The sequence below is a fragment of the Mustela nigripes genome, chromosome 1 (genome assembly GCF_022355385.1).
Source record: "Mustela nigripes isolate SB6536 chromosome 1, MUSNIG.SB6536, whole genome shotgun sequence".
In the NCBI taxonomy this organism is placed as follows: domain Eukaryota; kingdom Metazoa; phylum Chordata; class Mammalia; order Carnivora; family Mustelidae; genus Mustela; species Mustela nigripes.
Window position 1 is genome coordinate 117,604,161 of NC_081557.1, and position 17,239 is coordinate 117,621,399.

The 17,239-nt window shown below is 48.7% G+C and overlaps 1 protein-coding gene across 3 annotated transcripts in view; it reads right to left on the reverse strand.

Annotated features, from left to right (window-relative positions):
• Nucleotides 1-741: 741 nt before the first annotated feature.
• The window catches only part of GATA4 (GATA binding protein 4), an 83,760-nt gene continuing 67,262 nt past the window's right edge, over nucleotides 742-17,239 (reverse strand). For 2 of the 3 annotated variants that reach the window (XM_059393381.1, XM_059393370.1), the window contains exons 3-7: nucleotides 11,531-11,700; nucleotides 10,000-10,125; nucleotides 6,243-6,330; nucleotides 4,211-4,359; nucleotides 742-2,595 (exon numbers count right to left, since the gene is read on the reverse strand). In XM_059393381.1, coding sequence (XP_059249364.1) covers nucleotides 2,413-2,595; nucleotides 4,211-4,359; nucleotides 6,243-6,330; nucleotides 10,000-10,125; nucleotides 11,531-11,700 — 716 coding nt within the window. In that variant the 3' untranslated portion in view covers nucleotides 742-2,412. The remainder of the gene's footprint in view (nucleotides 2,596-4,210; nucleotides 4,360-6,242; nucleotides 6,331-9,999; nucleotides 10,126-11,530; nucleotides 11,701-17,239) is intronic. The other variant, XM_059393392.1, reaches the window with a different exon arrangement.

Consider the following 17,239-nt stretch of genomic DNA (forward strand, 5'->3'; position numbering starts at 1 on the left):
TCTGAAAAGCCAAGGCCACAGTTGCCCATGGGTTTGGCAAAAGCCAGGTGAGAGCAGCAGGCGGCCACCACGAATAGCTCTGAACTGGGACGGGTTTGCTTGTGTGGGTTCCATCCCACAGGTACTGAGTCAGAGGGTGGCCTCAGGCCCACTACCCCCACTCCTAGCCCACTTTTACAATGAAGTGATTAAGCCATTCTGTCGCCTAAGCAGGTGAAGACAAATGGATAAGGGACAAGTTTTCATCTCCCCTCTAGAAGCTGGTTTGGATCAAACCATAAAGAAGTGGACGAGGGCAAGAACAAGTTAGGGTGATCTTAAGCCAGGTGGGCTGGACAGACCACCACTCTGTGCTCTGCCTCACGCCCCACCCCCAACCCCGCTGGCCCTGAGGAAAGCTCTAGAAATGGCCCCCTTCATCAGGCAGCAACCGTTGGGTGAAAGGAACTTTAGTTAATGGCTGGCCCGACCCTCTGTTAGGAAACCAAAGCCTAGAGGTTACCGGGCAAGGTGGCAAACTAGTCAGTAGCAGGGCTGGGACGAGGGTTCTTTTCACTAGCCAGCGTCTCATAAAGAAGTCCTGGCCAACTGCCATACATGAGTGAAGAGAGAACACGATTTTGTGCAGTCTGTGGGCAGATCGGCGAAGGGGCCTCTGTGACTCGGGACTACCTCGCAGAGGGCAGCATCGAGCCTCCCAGTAATGACCTCTGAGGGAGGAGAAGGAAAAGAGGAGTACAGATGAATTTATTAGTTAAATACTGATTTTACAGCCATTCCACCTTAAGACAATGTTAACAGGTTTGTGGGTTAGGAAGGTACACGAGGGTGGCCTTCACGGAAGAAAGCGACGTAAATGATGATTAAAACAGAATCTTGGTTTAAAAATATTCTCTGCTACAGCCAGGAGGATTTGGGGGTTGGGAGCTGGGCCTCTGGGGGGAGAATGTAGGAAGGCCACAGTCAGCTATAGCTCTGCTGCTGAGGAGGCCCAGCAGAGAGGAGTCTCTGTGAGCCCCAGCATCACGGGCAGGAACAGCAACATGGACAGAAGAAGGCCAATTCCAGAAGAGCACAGGGCCGGAGGCTCCCTCAGGGCCCACCCTCGGTGTCTTCTCTGTCATCGTCTTTCCATCTGAGTTCGGTTTTGTTGTGTTTCCTTTGATGTTGCAACATCCCGAGCTGTTTGATTCCCGGACAAGAGACTCAGACTTCCTGCTGAGGAAAGGAAGTGGGTGCTGGAGCTCCACGCCCCTTGGATGAACTTGGCCTGCTGTCTGACCAAGAGGCACATCTCCACAGAACAAGAGCGGCACTGGCGAAATCCAAGTACAAGAGAGCCAGAATCCATGGAAAGCCTCTGCCCGGCCCAGGGGCTGGCCCCAGCCCCAGGGAGACGGTGTCTACCAGACATGCTCTCCGGAAGGATCTCAAGTCTTAGATGAGTGTTTGTCAAACTTGCTTTAGCAGCAGAACCTTTTTGTACTTCCTCAGACCCTGACTGTGGGTGACAGGGAAGAAGGATTTGGGGCACAGCTGAGGGGGAGGCTGCTGTGGCTAGACTGCCGAGCTCCTGTTTCGCAGAGCGAGACACCTGTTCAAGCTGAAGGGAGAGCTGAATCACTCAGCAGTGGAGGGATTTTTATTTTCAGAGGCCTTGGGGGGTGAGGAGAAGGGACTGGAGGTTTGAGCCGAGAGCCAGGGAAAGGAACTTGGGAGAGGTGAAGTTGCCAAGGTGTGATTCGGCCAAGGCACACCTTGCAGTGGGTGAAGCAGCCCTCTCCTCCGTGTCCCCATGAAGCATTCAGTGGCATCGGAGCCACAGCTGAGGCTTCCTGGGTCAAGATTTGGTACTGAGGAATGCAGGGGTGTGCCAAGCCTCAAGGGGGAGTGCTGGACAGAGGCAGCAGCAGCCTGGGGCTTGTTGTATCCACACACATGTCAAACAGGTGCCCTGGTTCAGGCTGGACCAGAGGTCCCAGCGCCTAGCCCCCTCCACCAACCCTCAGAACCCCAGTGCTGGGAACACCATGGAAAAACCACCATCTCCAGCCACGGTGGTGAAAGGGCAGGGCAAAAGGACATCGAGTCCCCTACGGGGGAGGGGTGGGCTGGAAAACAACAGAGAAGTCTCTTAGTCCACAGAAGGGGCTTAAATGTGCTCATGGTAAAGGGTGGGTTCTTCCAGGTCAGAGTCTGGGCTCTTCCCAGGAGTCCACCCTTGAAAGGCATCTGATATAATCCAACACCCACTTCCCCTAACCAATCTGTCAATTTCAAGTTTCTTCCCAGTTGTTCTTCTGGAGTCATTCTCCAACAGAACGGGCTGGCTCCTGGGGCCCCAGAGCCTCATCTCTGCCATCCTCCAAGTCCCAAGTCCATGCAGGAATCTGAGGAGGGAAGGAGGTGACATTATGCAGTGATTATGTCCCCATGACTGTCAGCCAAGGCCAGACTGTTCCAAGGGTCCTGCTTGGAGCTGGGCTGCGGTGACTGGCTGACAGAAGATGCGTAGCCTTGTGGGGAGAGCTTCAGGGCCGAGAGGACCGGGTGGATGGAGGGCCCGTGGCTGGACATCGCACTGACTGAGAACGTCTGTAAGCAAAAAGTATAAGATGAGCTCAATGGGATCATTCCTCAGGACTCAGGATGGGGAGGGTTTGGGCTGGGGAGGGGAGCCCCATGACACAGATGTCCCCAGGCTGGCTCCCCCGCCAGGAAAGGGATGAGGGGAGAGGACCCGAGGACAAGGTCAGGATAAGAAACCAAGCAGCACGTGTCTCGTTTTTCCAAAGCCCTGTGCCATGGGATGTGAAGGGTCTGTGTGATTCATTTGCTGCTTCTGAGCACTGGGACCCAGTAGAGGTGTGGATATTGTGGTTTCTCAGAAGTCTCTGATAGTTACATGAGACATTTTCCATGGTTTTATCACCATCGGATCTCCATACCCAGAAGGGGCTCCTGGCTCTCCTGGTTCTATGAGACCAGCTCCTTTACCTTGACAGTAAAAAGCTTTTTAGGATATAGCCTCCCTCAAGTGCACGTAGAGAACAGATCAGGACTAATAGGAAACAGTGACCAAGTGTGGGACTATCCTCATCCCAAACAGGGGAACCAAAGAGGGAAGGGGTTGGGGAGTAGGAATGCCATCATATTCGAAAGAGGGAAATGACAGTATTGCTGACCCATCTTCAGGACACACATTTGAGGCCGGAGCTGTAGCTGACCCTCATTAAATGGCACCCTGCCCACGACCTCCACACCAAACCTCCGTGCCCACCCACCCTGCCCCTTGTAGTTTCCACACCTTTGCCCATGCCAGGAGGGTCATCTTCCTTCCTCTCCCCCTGTTAAAATCTATCCATCCTGAGGCCCCTGGGTGGCTCAGTCATTAAGCATCTGCCTTCCACTCAGGTTATGATCCCAGAGTCCTGGGATCGAGTCCCGGCATCGGCATTGGGATTCCTGCTCAGTGGAGAGTCTGCTTCTCCCTCTGCCCCTCCCCCAGACTTGTGCTCTCTCTTGCGCTTGTTCTCGCTCTCTCAAATAAATAAATAAAATCTTAAAAAAACATCTATCCATCCTTCAAGGTGAAGGCCAAACCACCTCTCACTTAGGAGACAGCCTGCCCAGAAAGCCCATGTGCCACCTTACACAGCCCGCTACAGTCATATGGCCATCCCTCAAGGCACACAGCCTGACTCAGGTTGTGGGTTGTATCCCAATGTGTCCCTTCGCATTCCCTGTATCCAAAGGTCCCAGCATGGAGGAGCTACTCAACATTTGTGCGTCATAGCTGTGTGCCCAAATCATCCTAACTTGACCAGATGTGTTAAAATAGACCCTCATAAAAAAAAATTAAAAATTAAAAAAAATAACGTGATTTGGTGAGTGCTGTGAAGTGTGTAAACCTGGTGATTCACAGACCTGTACCCCTGGGGATAAAAATATATGTTTATAAAATGTGAATTTTATAAACCAAATAAAACATGAAAAATTTAAAAAAAAAAAAATTAAAAAAAATAATAGACCCTCATGCAGACAACCCCTAGCCTCAGTGGGGCCCCAAGGCCACCAAGCAGCTCCTGCTGCCACCTGCTGGGGCCCAGCTACAGCTCCCGTGTTCCAGTGCTGACCCAGACACCTGGTCCTTGGCGGTGTACCACTGTCCCACCTGCGGTCCTATCCCCCCGCCTGGGGAAGGGGGTACCTGGGACATGGAGCTGCTGTGCCCGTAGTGGGACGACAGCCCGGGCTCTGTCTTGATGGGACGCATCTCTTCGCTGCTGCTGGTGGCTGCGTTGCTGGAGTTGCTGGAGGCGCTGCTGGCGGGAGGAAGGCTCTCACCACCCGAGGGACCTAGAATAAGGCCGAGTCAGGACACCCAGACCAGGGGCAGAGGCAAACGGATGGCAGTCCTTGGAGACAGCCAGGGTAGGTCCATGCTAATGGCGTTATTTATAGCTGCCAGGGAGGGAGGCAGGGTCCTTCATGAGTGCTGGGCAGCGGTTGTCAAATGGGACCCATGAAAATACCAGAATGTCAAGGGAACTTTCTCAAGGGACAGGCACACCACCCTGGATTCCAAACCCTTGAGACCACATTTGTCTCAGGATTCAAAAGTGTCTGGTATTAAAATCCATAACTGTATGTTCTATATGTTACATTCTATATGTTATATATGTTATATTCTATAACATAACTGTATGTTATAGAATGCTTCCAGTGGTGCCGGAGGCAACATCCCTTAATGAAATACATTCACGGTTCTGCAGCAAAAGATGTGAATCTCCACACATGAGATAAATAAAGGCAATAAATAGTGGAATCTGTTCACATGAGGTTTTGCTGCCTAACCTGGCTCCCTGGATCTGGTATTTCGAAGATGGGGCTGTTCCCCTGAACTAAATGATTGCTCTCCCTGTCCCTGCGGCATATAAGGTGATGACGTTCCCCAGGACATGGTGCTGTACTTCTACGACAGTACGGATACAGGCAGAGAGGCAGAGGGCCACTGGGGTGAGACATGGAAAATTCTAGGGAGACTTACTGCCCGAAGGGGTAAGTGCTGTGGAATTTGGGAAAGGAGAACTTTGGCTATGGTCTCAGCAGTGGAAAGGGGAAATCTATCTGTTTGTCATGCCTTAGATTAAAAGATAAAGTTCCCATCAGATCAGCTGATTTACTTTCTATGCAGTATTTTACTTTCTATGGCAGTATTTACTGATTTACTTTTCTATGCAGATTTACTTTCTATGGCAGTATTTCCCATGAAAACTTTAATTGGGTAGCAGTGTTGAAGAGGGAGCACTCTTGATAGAAACATGAGTTGTCCTCACTCTTCACCTAGAAACTGAGATGGTAAAGTGGTACCTGCGACAGAATATGGACCCGGAAGTGTAAAAACTTGGGGTTTAATTCCAGGTCTACCCACGCACAAATGTGTGACTCTAGCTAAGTTACTAACCTCTCTGCGCCTCAGTTTGCTCAGGAGTAAAATGGGGATAATGAGTCATATGGGGAACTTTAAGGACCAATGAACTACTAATGGTGAAACAGCTTTCTAAAATGCTAGGTACTGCATGATGTTAACTGTGCATTGGCTTACAAATCAAGGTTTACTAATGGGGTCCTGTTTTCTTAGATCCCAGTTATCTCAAGGAGAACATAAAGGAACCAAGCTCTTGAATGGCCAGCTGCAGCACAGAAGATGGAGTGAAAAGTAGTGTTCTTTTCTGTTTCTGGCCCCCAACTGGTCCAGCTGGACCACTAGTGCCTTTGCAACTGGCAGTCATCACGCACCTTGAATTGAGCCTGCTTTAAAAGCACCCCAGGGGCGCCTGGGTGGCTCAGTGGGTTAAAGCCTCTGCTTTCGGCTCAGGTCATGATCCCGGGGTCCTGGGATCGAGCCCCACATCGGGCTCTCTGCTCAGCAGGGAGCCTGCTTCCCCCTCTCTCTCTCTGCCTGCCTCTCTGCCTACTTGTGATCTCTCTCTGTCAAATAAATAAATAAAATCTTTAAAAAAAAAAAAAATAAATAAAAAAAAATAAAAGCACCCCAGATGTTGCATGGTGATGCTACTTCTCCCTGAGTTATCATTCTGTCCTGAATAGTGGGGGCTGCACAATGCTCTCATGTCTCCCTAGCCTGGGCTGGCCCACCCAGCCAAGAAAACCTGGTTTTCACATACTCCGGGGGCTACGGAGTTAGTCATACAATTACACATAATTCTTTTCCTCACCTGCCGGTGTCTTAGATTTATTAAGATTCTTGGGCTTCCGTTTTCTGGTCTGAATCCCCTCTTTCCGCATTGCAAGAGGCCTTGGGACCTAGAGGGTTACAAGTCAATATATATGGTTTTCCACTTATACATGATCTGCTACAGTATTTAAACATGCACACACACTATGAGAAGGCAACATCTAAGCAATTCCTCTACCAACCTTGGGGCTGGGAATAGGTAAGTCAGCCCCCGGCACACCTGGAGAAAGGAATCAAATATGTACTGAGCTCCTATACTACGTGCTGTGTTCCACTCACCTAGAGAAATAGAGGCGTAAAGATACCATTCCTTCCCTCCAGAGTTTCAGTTGACTGGGAAAGACAGACAAGCAGGAAACAACCAAACTCATAGGTGGTGTGGGAGAATGGAGAAGAAACACTAAACTGTGTTCCCAGCTGGGGAGGAGGGGAAGTGGTACATGACCATATTAATGAAGGCTTCACTCAGGAGGTGATGCCTAAGTTGTGAGAGGTCGGCAAGTAGACAAGGGGCAGGCATTTCAGGCAGCAGGAACAGTTTCTGCAAAAACCTTTAGTTTATCAGCAAAATCAGGACACAATGAAAAGGACAAGGGGGGTGCTATTAATAATTATGCCGAGAAAATAGGCAGACACTGGGCCAGCCCCCGTGAATTGAGAGTTCAAGTCACTCTACTTAGAGCAGTTCAGCACTGCATTAAGTCTGGTTGGAGCCAAATGTGGTCTTTCCGTGGGGAGCAACAAGAGATCATGTTGGGGAGACTGCCCTGTGGCCAGGTCCTGAGATAAACTGTCCATGGACAACACTTTTATTGCACTGACTTCTCATAAACAAGCAGTGACTGTCAAGTGTCATGCTCTTGAACCACGCACAGGTGCCTAGACAACAGTCTGGGGAAGAGAATTGTTAGATCATCTTTCAAGTATTTTTAAATAGCATGCCTTCCCCATATTTGGTTTCTTAGGCCAGGTCAACCAAATCTTTTAACTCCTGGTCTGTGCTTGTCTCCTGGATGGGACTCATAAAGGCTATGCCTGAAATACTGAATGAAAAGTAATTACCCACTTCAGAGATTAAACATGGAATGGTTAAGGGGTGCCTGGGTGGCTCAGTGGGTTAAAGCCTCTGCCTTCGGCTCAGGTCATGATCCCAGGGTCCTGGGATGGAGCTCCACATCGGGCTCTCTGCTCAGCAGGGAGTCTGCTTTCTCCTCTCTCTCTCTGCCTGCCTCTCTTCCTACTTGGTGATCTCTGTCAAATAAATAAATAAAACCTTAAAAAAAAAATGGAATGGTTAAGAGAATTACTGCCGGTTAGGTGAACCTGAACCTGCCTCCTGGTCAACTGAGAGCTGGATCCAACAGTATTCCCACCTTTAGAGGAAAGTGTCCTCTCTTCTCTCTAGCCCCCCACCCTGACTTTGGCCCACTTGAAGCCCATCCTGACCTCAGAAGAATATAGCCCTCATGTTTATCCCCACCAACCTCAATACTTTTAAAAAAAATTGTGTAAAATACACATAACATAAAATCTATCATCTCAACCCTTTCTAGTAGTGTTAAGGATATTCACAATGTCATACAACCATCACCACTGTCTCTCTCCAGATCATTTCTCATCTTGAAAACTGAAACTCTGTCCTCATTAAACACAAACTTGCTATTTCCCCGTCTGCCAGCCCCTGGCAGCCCTTATTCTACTTTCTGTCTCTATGAGTTTGATTAGTCTGGGTACCTCGTGGAAGTAGAATCACATGAAACTTGTCCGTTTGTGACTGACTTCTTTCACTTAGCATGATGACTTCAAGGTTCATCCACCTGGTACTGTGTATCCGGACATATGTCCCTTTAAAGGCTGACTGGTAATCCATTGCATGGACAGACCACATTGTGCTTACCCAACTGTGGACACTTGGGTTGCTTTCACCTTTGGCTATTGTGAATAATGCTACTGTGGACATGAGGACATGCATAGCTGTTCAAGGCTCTGCTTTCCATTCTTTTTGGATCTATACCCAGAAGTGGGATTGCAGGGTCATATGCTAATTCTATTTTTTAATTTTTTAAGGACAAAATCTTTTTAATACCTGCATAATATTCCTTTCCCCATTTCTTCTACCATTCCCCTATTGAAGAACATGAGTTTCTTCAACCATTTCCCTACTGAAGGTTTTTTCCCTCCATTCTCTCTATCAAAGTGACTCAACAAACATCCTTGATAAACTTTTCTGCAGAAAGAAGTATATTTTCTTATGACTGGTCTTAACTATATTTTGGCTATTTTTTTCTTTCTCACTAACAAGAAAACATGGTACACATCTCATGATGAGCACTGAATAACGTACAGAATTGTTGGATCACTGGGGCACCTGGGTGGTGCAGTGGGTTAAGTGTCTGACTCTTGGTTTTGGCTCAAGTCATGACCTCAGGGTTGTGAGATTGAGCCCTGTGTTGGCGCAGGCTCCCTGCCCAGCACAGGGTCTGCTTTAATACTCTCTCCCTTTCCCTCTACCCCTCCTCTCCCTCAAATAAACTAAAAAAAACCCAAACCCGTTGAATCACTATACTGCACACCTGAAACTAAAATAGTACCATATGTTAACTACACTGGAATTAAAACTAAAAAACTAATTTAAAAAAAGAAAGAAAACTAATTTAAAAAAAAGAAAGAAAACTTCCCTCTGTTATCAATCCTGTCCTGTGGGGCAACTGGAGGACCGGCCTCTTATGTTTCTTACACTTGAAAACATCTGCCAACATGTACGCACACATACAGATCTACACATGTATGTACATGTGTGCACATCCATGCATCCATCTGTATCTGTCTGTGTTTAACACACCCACACCCCCATAGTATGGGAGCATAGTATGTATATTACTTTGCAGTATGCTTTTTTGTTACTCCAAGTCAAGATACATGGCTCTAATTTGGTATTTCTTTAAATTTCTGTACAATATTCCCCAACATAGTATTGCCGCAATCTAATCAACCATTCCTTTATGATGCTTTAAAATGGTTTCTAGTTTTTGCCAGTACAAATACTGCAGCAGTCAACAGTTCAAACATCATTACATACTGATTCTTTTATTGTTTTATAGGCCAGTTTCCCAAAGGCAGAGCTGCTGGTCAAAAGATACATGTGTTTTTTATCCTTAATAAGTACTGCCAGGGACACCTGGGTGGCTCAGTTCATGGGCATCAGACTCCTGATTTCTGCTCAGGTCATGATCTCAGGGTCCTGGGATTAAGCGCCACATTGGGCTCCTTGCTCAGCAGGAGAGTCTGCTTCTCCCTCTCCCTCTGTCTGCCACTCCCCCTGCTTGAGTGTTCTCTGTGTGTGTGTGTATCAAATAAGCAAAATCTTAAAAAAAAAAAAAAGTTACTTTGAGGGAAATTTCCCCATGAACACTTGCAGTAAGAGTCACATGCCAATCAATTCCATAAGAGAGCAATCCTCTAAATCTACACCAGCCTTTGACCACGCTGGCTCCAGAGCTCGGACTCCCAGCTTCTAGGAATGTGGGAGTAAATGTCTGTTGTATACAGGCCACTGGGTCTGCGGTGCTTATGGCAGCCCACACGGTCCAAGACAGCCTGTAAGTTTCCTTCCAAATCTCAGTGTCTTGGCAGAGAGGGCAACAATGACGTCATGTCTGCAAGTGGGAGGACCAGTGAGAGCTAGGGGATGGGACCCCCGGTGCGGCTGGGGGGCGGGGGCGGGATGGGCTACTCACGCCATGGAGCTTCATGTAGAGGCCGCAGGCATTGCACACCGGCTCACCCTCGGCGTTGCGGCGCCACAGCGTGGTGGTGGTGGTCTGGCAGTTGGCACAGGACAGGCCCACCCGGCGGGAAGCCGACTGCAACAGAGAAGCAGACCCTTCATGTCCAAGCGGAAGGCCCGCTGCTGCTTTTACGTCAGGGGGAGCCCCGAGGGGCTGTCCCGCCCTGAGTGGGTGGCGAGGTCATCAAGCAGAGCCCTGAAGAACCTCCGAGCAGCTGAAGGACCGGTTTCTCCCCTCACGTTAGCTCCTCCTGGCTGGGAGCGGGGTAGAACAGGGACTTCAGCGGCAGGCGGACAGTGAATTCTAATCCTCACTGGCATTAGTGGCATATCAGTCATTTCTCAGGCAGGGCCCTGAGGCAGAAAAGCTTTCCTCAAAAGTAGAATAAATGTGAGGAAGAATTACTGCATTACTGCATTCAAGTGTCATCAGGGGCTGGATGGGCCTTGGGACCCCAAGAAAGTTAACCGTCAGGGCTTAACCCCTCTGTTCCTCCCTCCCTAATATACATGAAGCCTAGCTTGTGTTGGCCCAAATCAAATTATACTAGAAAAGACCACAGAGCCAAGAACCAAAAACCCCATTACAAACCTTCCCAGCTGTAGGGCCCAGCACACTCTGCTTAATCTCCCCCTGTGCTTTGGGTTTTATTAACTCCTCAGCTGAAAACAGGGTAAGGAAGAGTTCCCCTTCCTTGTGGGGTTGATGTGAAAACAGGAGATGTCCAAGGCAAGGCTGGACTGGGAACCAGGAAGCCCGGACTCTGGTTCCAGATGGGAGACTCGGTATTCCTGTGACCGTGGGCGAGGCTGTTGGCTGTGCTGAGCCTCACTTTTCACTTCTGCATAACGAAGGGCTTAAACTAGACGGTCTGGAACATCCTAGCTACTGGAGCTAACTCTAAAGATATCAGAAATTACTGCGTTGCCACCCACCCACACCTTCTTTTTTAAAGATGACCTGAGAGGCACCTGGGGGGCTCAGTCGGTTAAGTTTCTGCCTATGGCTCAGGTCACGATCCCGGAATCCCAAGATCAAGCCCTGCCTTGTGGGGCTCCCTGCTCAGTGGGGTGTCTGCTCCTCCCTCTCCCTCTGCCCCTCCCCCTGCTTGTGCTCAATCTCTCTCAAATAAATAAATAAAATCTTTTGTAAAAACGTATGTCCAGGGGCGCCTGGGTGGCTCAGTGGGTTAAACCGCTGCCTTCGGCTCAGGTCATGATCTCAGGGCCCTGGGATCGAGTCCCGCATTGGGCTCTCTGCTCAGCAGGGAGCCTGCTTCCTCCTTCTCTCTGCCTGCCTCTCTGCCTACTTGTGATCTCTCTCTGTCAAATAAATAAATAAAATCTTTAAAAAAACAAACAAACAAACTTAAGTCCAAAGTTCAGACCCTGGGAATTTCCCACCAAGCGTGAGCCCCGCTGCCAGGTGCCGAGAGAGGGAATGACTAGGGGACTTGAGCCTAGTTGGGGTCCGTGCTTACCAGCCGGCGCTGGGGCTTGATCAGGGGCCGGTTGATGCCATTCATCTTGTGGTAGAGGCCGCAGGCGTTGCAGAGGTAATGCCCCGTCCCGTCGCGCCTCCAGAGCGGGGTGGACATGGCCCCACAGTTGACACACTCCCTGCCTTCCGAGAAGTCATCAAACATATCTACTGGGTGGAAAAGAAGATGGAGGATTAATTCTTTCTGTTTGTGCCCAGAAAACTTGACATCGGAGAATCCAGAGGCCGAGGACATGATGCCCTCTCCTTGCAAGGAGTACAAGGAGGATCAGGTGGGGGGGGGCTCCATTTTCTGGGCTCGGACCTCAAGCACTGGAGGCTCAGCTCACAGGACTGTCAGGGGAAGTAGACAGTTGTACTCTGGGCATCGCAGGCAATCGCAGCAAGGCTCTCCCTGGTCACGAGGAAAGGAAGACTCGGCCAGCGACCACCAGCAGCCTGCATTTTTGTCCCTCTCTCTCCTTCAGAGCCCCTAGCCCTGAGGTTCTCACCCAACGCTGAATTCCACCCAGACCTTTCTCCTCTCTTTTTTCCCTTCAAAATTCAGATTCCTTTTCGCTTTCAATAAAAATATTTTATTTTATTTTAATTATTTAAAAAACAAACAAACAAAAGATTTGCTCCATAAAATTTAGAAATTAAAATGTGTAAAGAAAATACAAATGGGGGCGCCTGGGTGGCTCAGGCATGAAGCCTCTGCCTTGGGCTCAGGTCATGATCCCAGGGTCCTGGGATCAAGCCCCACCTCAGGCTCTCTGCTCAGCAGGAAGGCTGCTTCTCCCTCTCCCACTCCCCCTGCTTGTGTTCCCTCTCTTGCTGTGTTTCTCTCTGTCAAATAAAAAAAAAAAAGAAAATATAAATGATATGTAATCCTCTGATTCCAAGATCACCAGTGTTATTAACCTTTTGTTCTATTCTAACCTTTGCAATACTTCATGTCTTGACACATACTTTGCCTAGTCGAGGTCAAGCTACATAATTTTGAGCCTATTTATTTCACATGATACCAAGGTATTTTTCCCAAATTAGAAATTTTTCATCAACTCATTTCAGCATAGTACGGAATCCCATCATACCAATGTGCCATCCTTCGTTATCATTAAACTTTTATTTAATCTCTACCCAGTTTCTGCTCATTTTGTGTACAATTCTTAGCATTTCTGCCTATTCCTTAGTAATTCTACTCCTAGGGGAGTCTCCTAAGGAATTAACCAAAGGGACTACATTTTTGGAAAGTTTTCAAAATTTTCAAACTTCCCTGCAAAAAAGGCTGTGATTCATTTTCACTCATTTTTGTCATTTCAGTGCATCTGTATGATATGCTGTATCAGAGTTTGACAGATTTTTCTGCTTCTTGGTCCATAAAATATAGGTCCATATTGCAAGCAACAGTGACTTAGGGTCACTCACTTCCCTGGACACACTGCCACCACTCTCAGTCTCCTACACTCACTCACCCCCCCAACTCTATTGTCCAGGTCTACTGAGTTTTACAATTGACAAATTTCACTCATGCCCATTGCAGTTGCCCTGCTGAGATAGGCTGGGCCAGGTTTCTTATTCCGTATGATCTGTACAAAGCCTGGCTCAGAAGTTCCAGAAATCTCCCTGACTCCATATACACCGCTTCCTATTTTGAAGAATATTTTATATTCCACCCATATTTTCTGTCCCTAAATGCAGCTACCCTGGAAATTGGACCATTCTTGTCCTAATACCAGAGGCAAGAGTGGATTCCTCTCTCACAACAGGGCGGGGGATACTTGGAGAGGAGGGGTTTTAAGAGCTCTCCCTCCACCAGGACCTAGCACTGGATTTTAAGGTCACACATTCTCCTAGTACTGTGGCCCAGTTACTTGCTGTAAGGGAACGTGGGCTGAAGAAGAGGATGGTGGGGGGCCCTCCCTCAACTCTGGGTACACAAACAGTCATTTGCACCTGCAAACAAGTAGCTGTGTGTCCACACCGAGTCAACAATGTGCAGGTGTGAGGGGCTATTTGTTCAGGCCAGGGAGCTGAGCACACACCGGTCACAAGCGAGGCTATTTTTGCACCTGGGTCACACTGAGAACACTCCAGCAAGGTCACCTGCTTTCAGAGCCGCATACAAAACAAGTCCCGTCCGAGTTTGCTGCTCTGAGCCAGGGTGAGGCAAGGAATGAGCCCACACACCACCCTCGCCACCATCATAGCCACCTCCACCTCCACCTCCAAACCCGCAAGTGCTGCCCTTGCCGGGAGCCAGTCAACCCTGTTCACCCGGAGTTCACAGAAGGACCTTAGAGCAAGGAGAGGCACTTACTTGCAAGGTCGTCCTTTGGATGGGTGTTTGCAATGAACACTAGATGGCACTCCAGCCTCAAAATTGAACCAATACATGGTCTTCCAGCCTAAATCGTGCTTGGGGATGGAGGACTGTTTCAGATCATTTTCCCAGGCCAAAGCTAATGCAACCCTCCTGTTCCGTTGGGTTTTTGTTTGTTTGTTTGTTTGTTTGTTTGGTTGGTTGGTTGGTTTTGTTTCCGTTTTTTTTTTAATTATGGAAAGGTTTAAACACACTCAAAAGTGGACAGGATGAACTCTTATTTAATCATCATCCAGTCTCCAACAATTTGTGGCCAGTCTTTTCCCATGGATCTCTCCACCCTCTTTCCTCCGTCCTGAATAACTGAAGGAAACCCCAGACGCTCTACCATTTCATTCATAAATATTCCAGTATGTAGGTCTCACAGATAAAGAATCACACTCTCCTCCTCTTAAAGATAGCAAACCAGGGGTCGCTGGGTGGCTCAGCCGGTCATGCATCTGCCTCTTGGGGTCCTGGAATCAAGCCCCGCATTGGGCTCCCTGCTCAGTGGGGAGTCTGCTTCTCCCTCTGCCCCTCCTCCCTCCTCATGCTCTCTCTTAAGTCTCAAATAAATTAATAAAACCTTTTTGAAAATACCTTTTAAAAAAAAGAGAGAGACAAATCAGCTTCTTTCCCATGTTCTGGTTTATCTCAAGAAGACCCTAGAGACAAAAACCTCATAATCTGGTCCTCTTTTGGAGGGGAAAGCTCCTCTTCTCTTCACACTTCTGGTTTTATATGCAGGGGCAGAATCTCATCGAAGAAGCCATCCTGGCAATTACAGGTTTCTCTGCTACTTACTGGCCTTATTGAAACCCCGACACAAAGGTTTGCCTTAGAAACTCCTTCACACTTGCCTCACAGAATAGGTTACATTCAAGGCAATTATTTTACTGGCCAGGAAAAGGCCCTGGAGGTTGGCAAATATGTATTTGTCACTAACAAATATTTACTGAGCATCTGCTATTAAAGCACTCTGATAGATGTCCCAAAAGCTAAGAGGGAAACTTATTCTCAGAAGGCTAATAACCGAGTTGGGCAAATTGGGCCAAAATACCAATAATGAGTTAATAATAAGGCTCAACTCATTTTCAGAACCCACCTTAACCAAGCTGGGATTTGTATGGCAGATGTTTCTTGTCTAGGGTGGGAAGTGCAGAAGTCAGACCCATATTAAAGGGTCTGCTGTGAATGACAGTAGCCAAAGGAAAAAATGGGATAGGAGGTCAAGGCCATGGTTCCTCAAGGCACCCTGTCAGATGTACCCAGTCTCTCTACAGTCAACTACCCCTCCAAATCTACAGAAGTTTCCATGTTTTCTATCAGAAAGGCTTGCCATCCAACCTACTCAACAACATGTTACAGAAGTTTAAATGATTATTACAAAGACAGGGTAACAATCGAGGAAAATGTTTAGCCCTCACCTTAAATGAAAAGGGCAACGCATAAACTGCTAGGCCCACCCTGATGGCAGGTAAGGCCCCCAGGGAGGAGGGGGTTTTTGGTAGACTAGCTATTATAAAGTGGTCTTTTCTTTCTTAAAAATGCCATTCTGGAATGCCATAGTTGCCTCTTTAAAAAAAAAAAATCTGATAAAAAATTAAAACAAAAACAAAGACTTTTGATCACCTTAAGCAGCTCCCAGTCCGCTATGGGGGGACTATTTTCCTCTTTTGCATCATACACATACACCCCTACCCTGGACAGAAGAAAGGGGAGTACAAACCCTGCTGCTTAGCAGCCAGGCTGCCAGAAGTGGGAGGTAATAGGCAGTGAGCCCCAGCGGCAGGAACATCCTCCAGTGTGAACCCTGGTAACCATCATCTCTTATGCCTTCATTAGAAACATGCTGGGTGGAGCTTCCCAAAGGGCAAGTGGGCAGGGGCCCGGAAACAAGTTTCTCTGCCTGATTTCTAAGGGTGCAGCTGTGACCTTCACTTATGAAAGCCCTACCTTTCCATTGCTGGGCATCATAGGAATGGGTCCAGCCACTTAGAAGGCAGTGGGAACCCGACACTCTCGGAAATGGGTCAGCATTACCCCATCTCCGAGGACAGACTTGTAATAATAGTTGTAAAGTACTTTGCAAATAAGAGGAAAAACTCGCAACAATGGCTGTAAAGTGCTTTGTAAACACCAAATGAGATAACAGTGATGGATTATTGTTAGGTTTGGAGGGGTGGAGAGGTAGTTGGAAGACCCAGGACAAATCTTGGTGCTGGATTTTTGCAGGGGGAGGGGAGAGATAAAAGAGCTAGGAGATTGGGGAATCTGACCTTTCCGCAAAGCAAAGCACAGGGTGGGGGCCATGCGGGCTCAGAATGTAAATTGTGTACCACTCTCAGACCTGGCCAACTTGGAGACTTGCAGAAGAGAAGGAATGGCAGCACACGGCTGACGGCGTATCCCTGTGAGGCCACAAGGCTGCTGCTCATGGGAAGTTGTAATGTATGACATTTAGCGATCAGACACACAAAGTGAACTGAAAATGGGGATCAAACACCTCACCTCCATCCATGAGCCACTTAGGAAAACACTGTTTTTAAAGAAGGAAGCAAACACAGCCTGATTTCTGAGGCATCCGATTTCGTAGGGACGTTCCTAAGAATTATGGCAGATTACTTCTACCCAAGTGCCTGCAAAGAAAAATGTGGGCCAGGAGGTTGAAGGATCCCACCCCTGACTTCCCCACAGAGAAGTGACGCAATCAAAGGCAAGACTCCGACCTCTCCCCTGACCTGCTCCATCCATCTTGGGGAACCCACCCACAGGCAGGGCTAACAAGCAAGTCAGGGCAGGGGAAGGAGGAGTTCGGCTGCCTCCATTTTGACCTCACACTTTTCAGGTGGGTTCTTCTCTCCAGCCTGTCTCTGGGCTCAGACGGAAAGACGGAAGACCTGAAGGGCAAAGCATCCCATGCTGGGAATCAAAACTAGCCCCTTTCATAAGGAGGAGTACCCCCAGGCCAGCAAGATCCTGACCCTGACGGTGCCGGGACAATGATGGCTTTGACTCTCCCTGTCCCGTTGCACGCACCCACCCATGTTGGCCCCCTCCCCATTTTCCTTACCTAAACCTGAGAGTATTTTCTGAGCCTTTGAGACAGTCTTTGAGATGCCAGTCCACTGTTTCTTGCTGTCAGCCTCACCCAAATAAATGCCCTTCTGTTTTACCACCACTCCATCTCTCTGCCTTTGGATTCTGTCTGTGGGGCGTGGCTGGACCTGGTCTGTGCGGGGGGGGGGGGGGGGGGGGGGGGGAGGGAGGGGCGCCCCCCCCCCCCGCGGCGCCCCCCGGGCGGGGGGGGGGGGGGGAGGGGGGGGGGGGGGGGGGGGGGGAGGG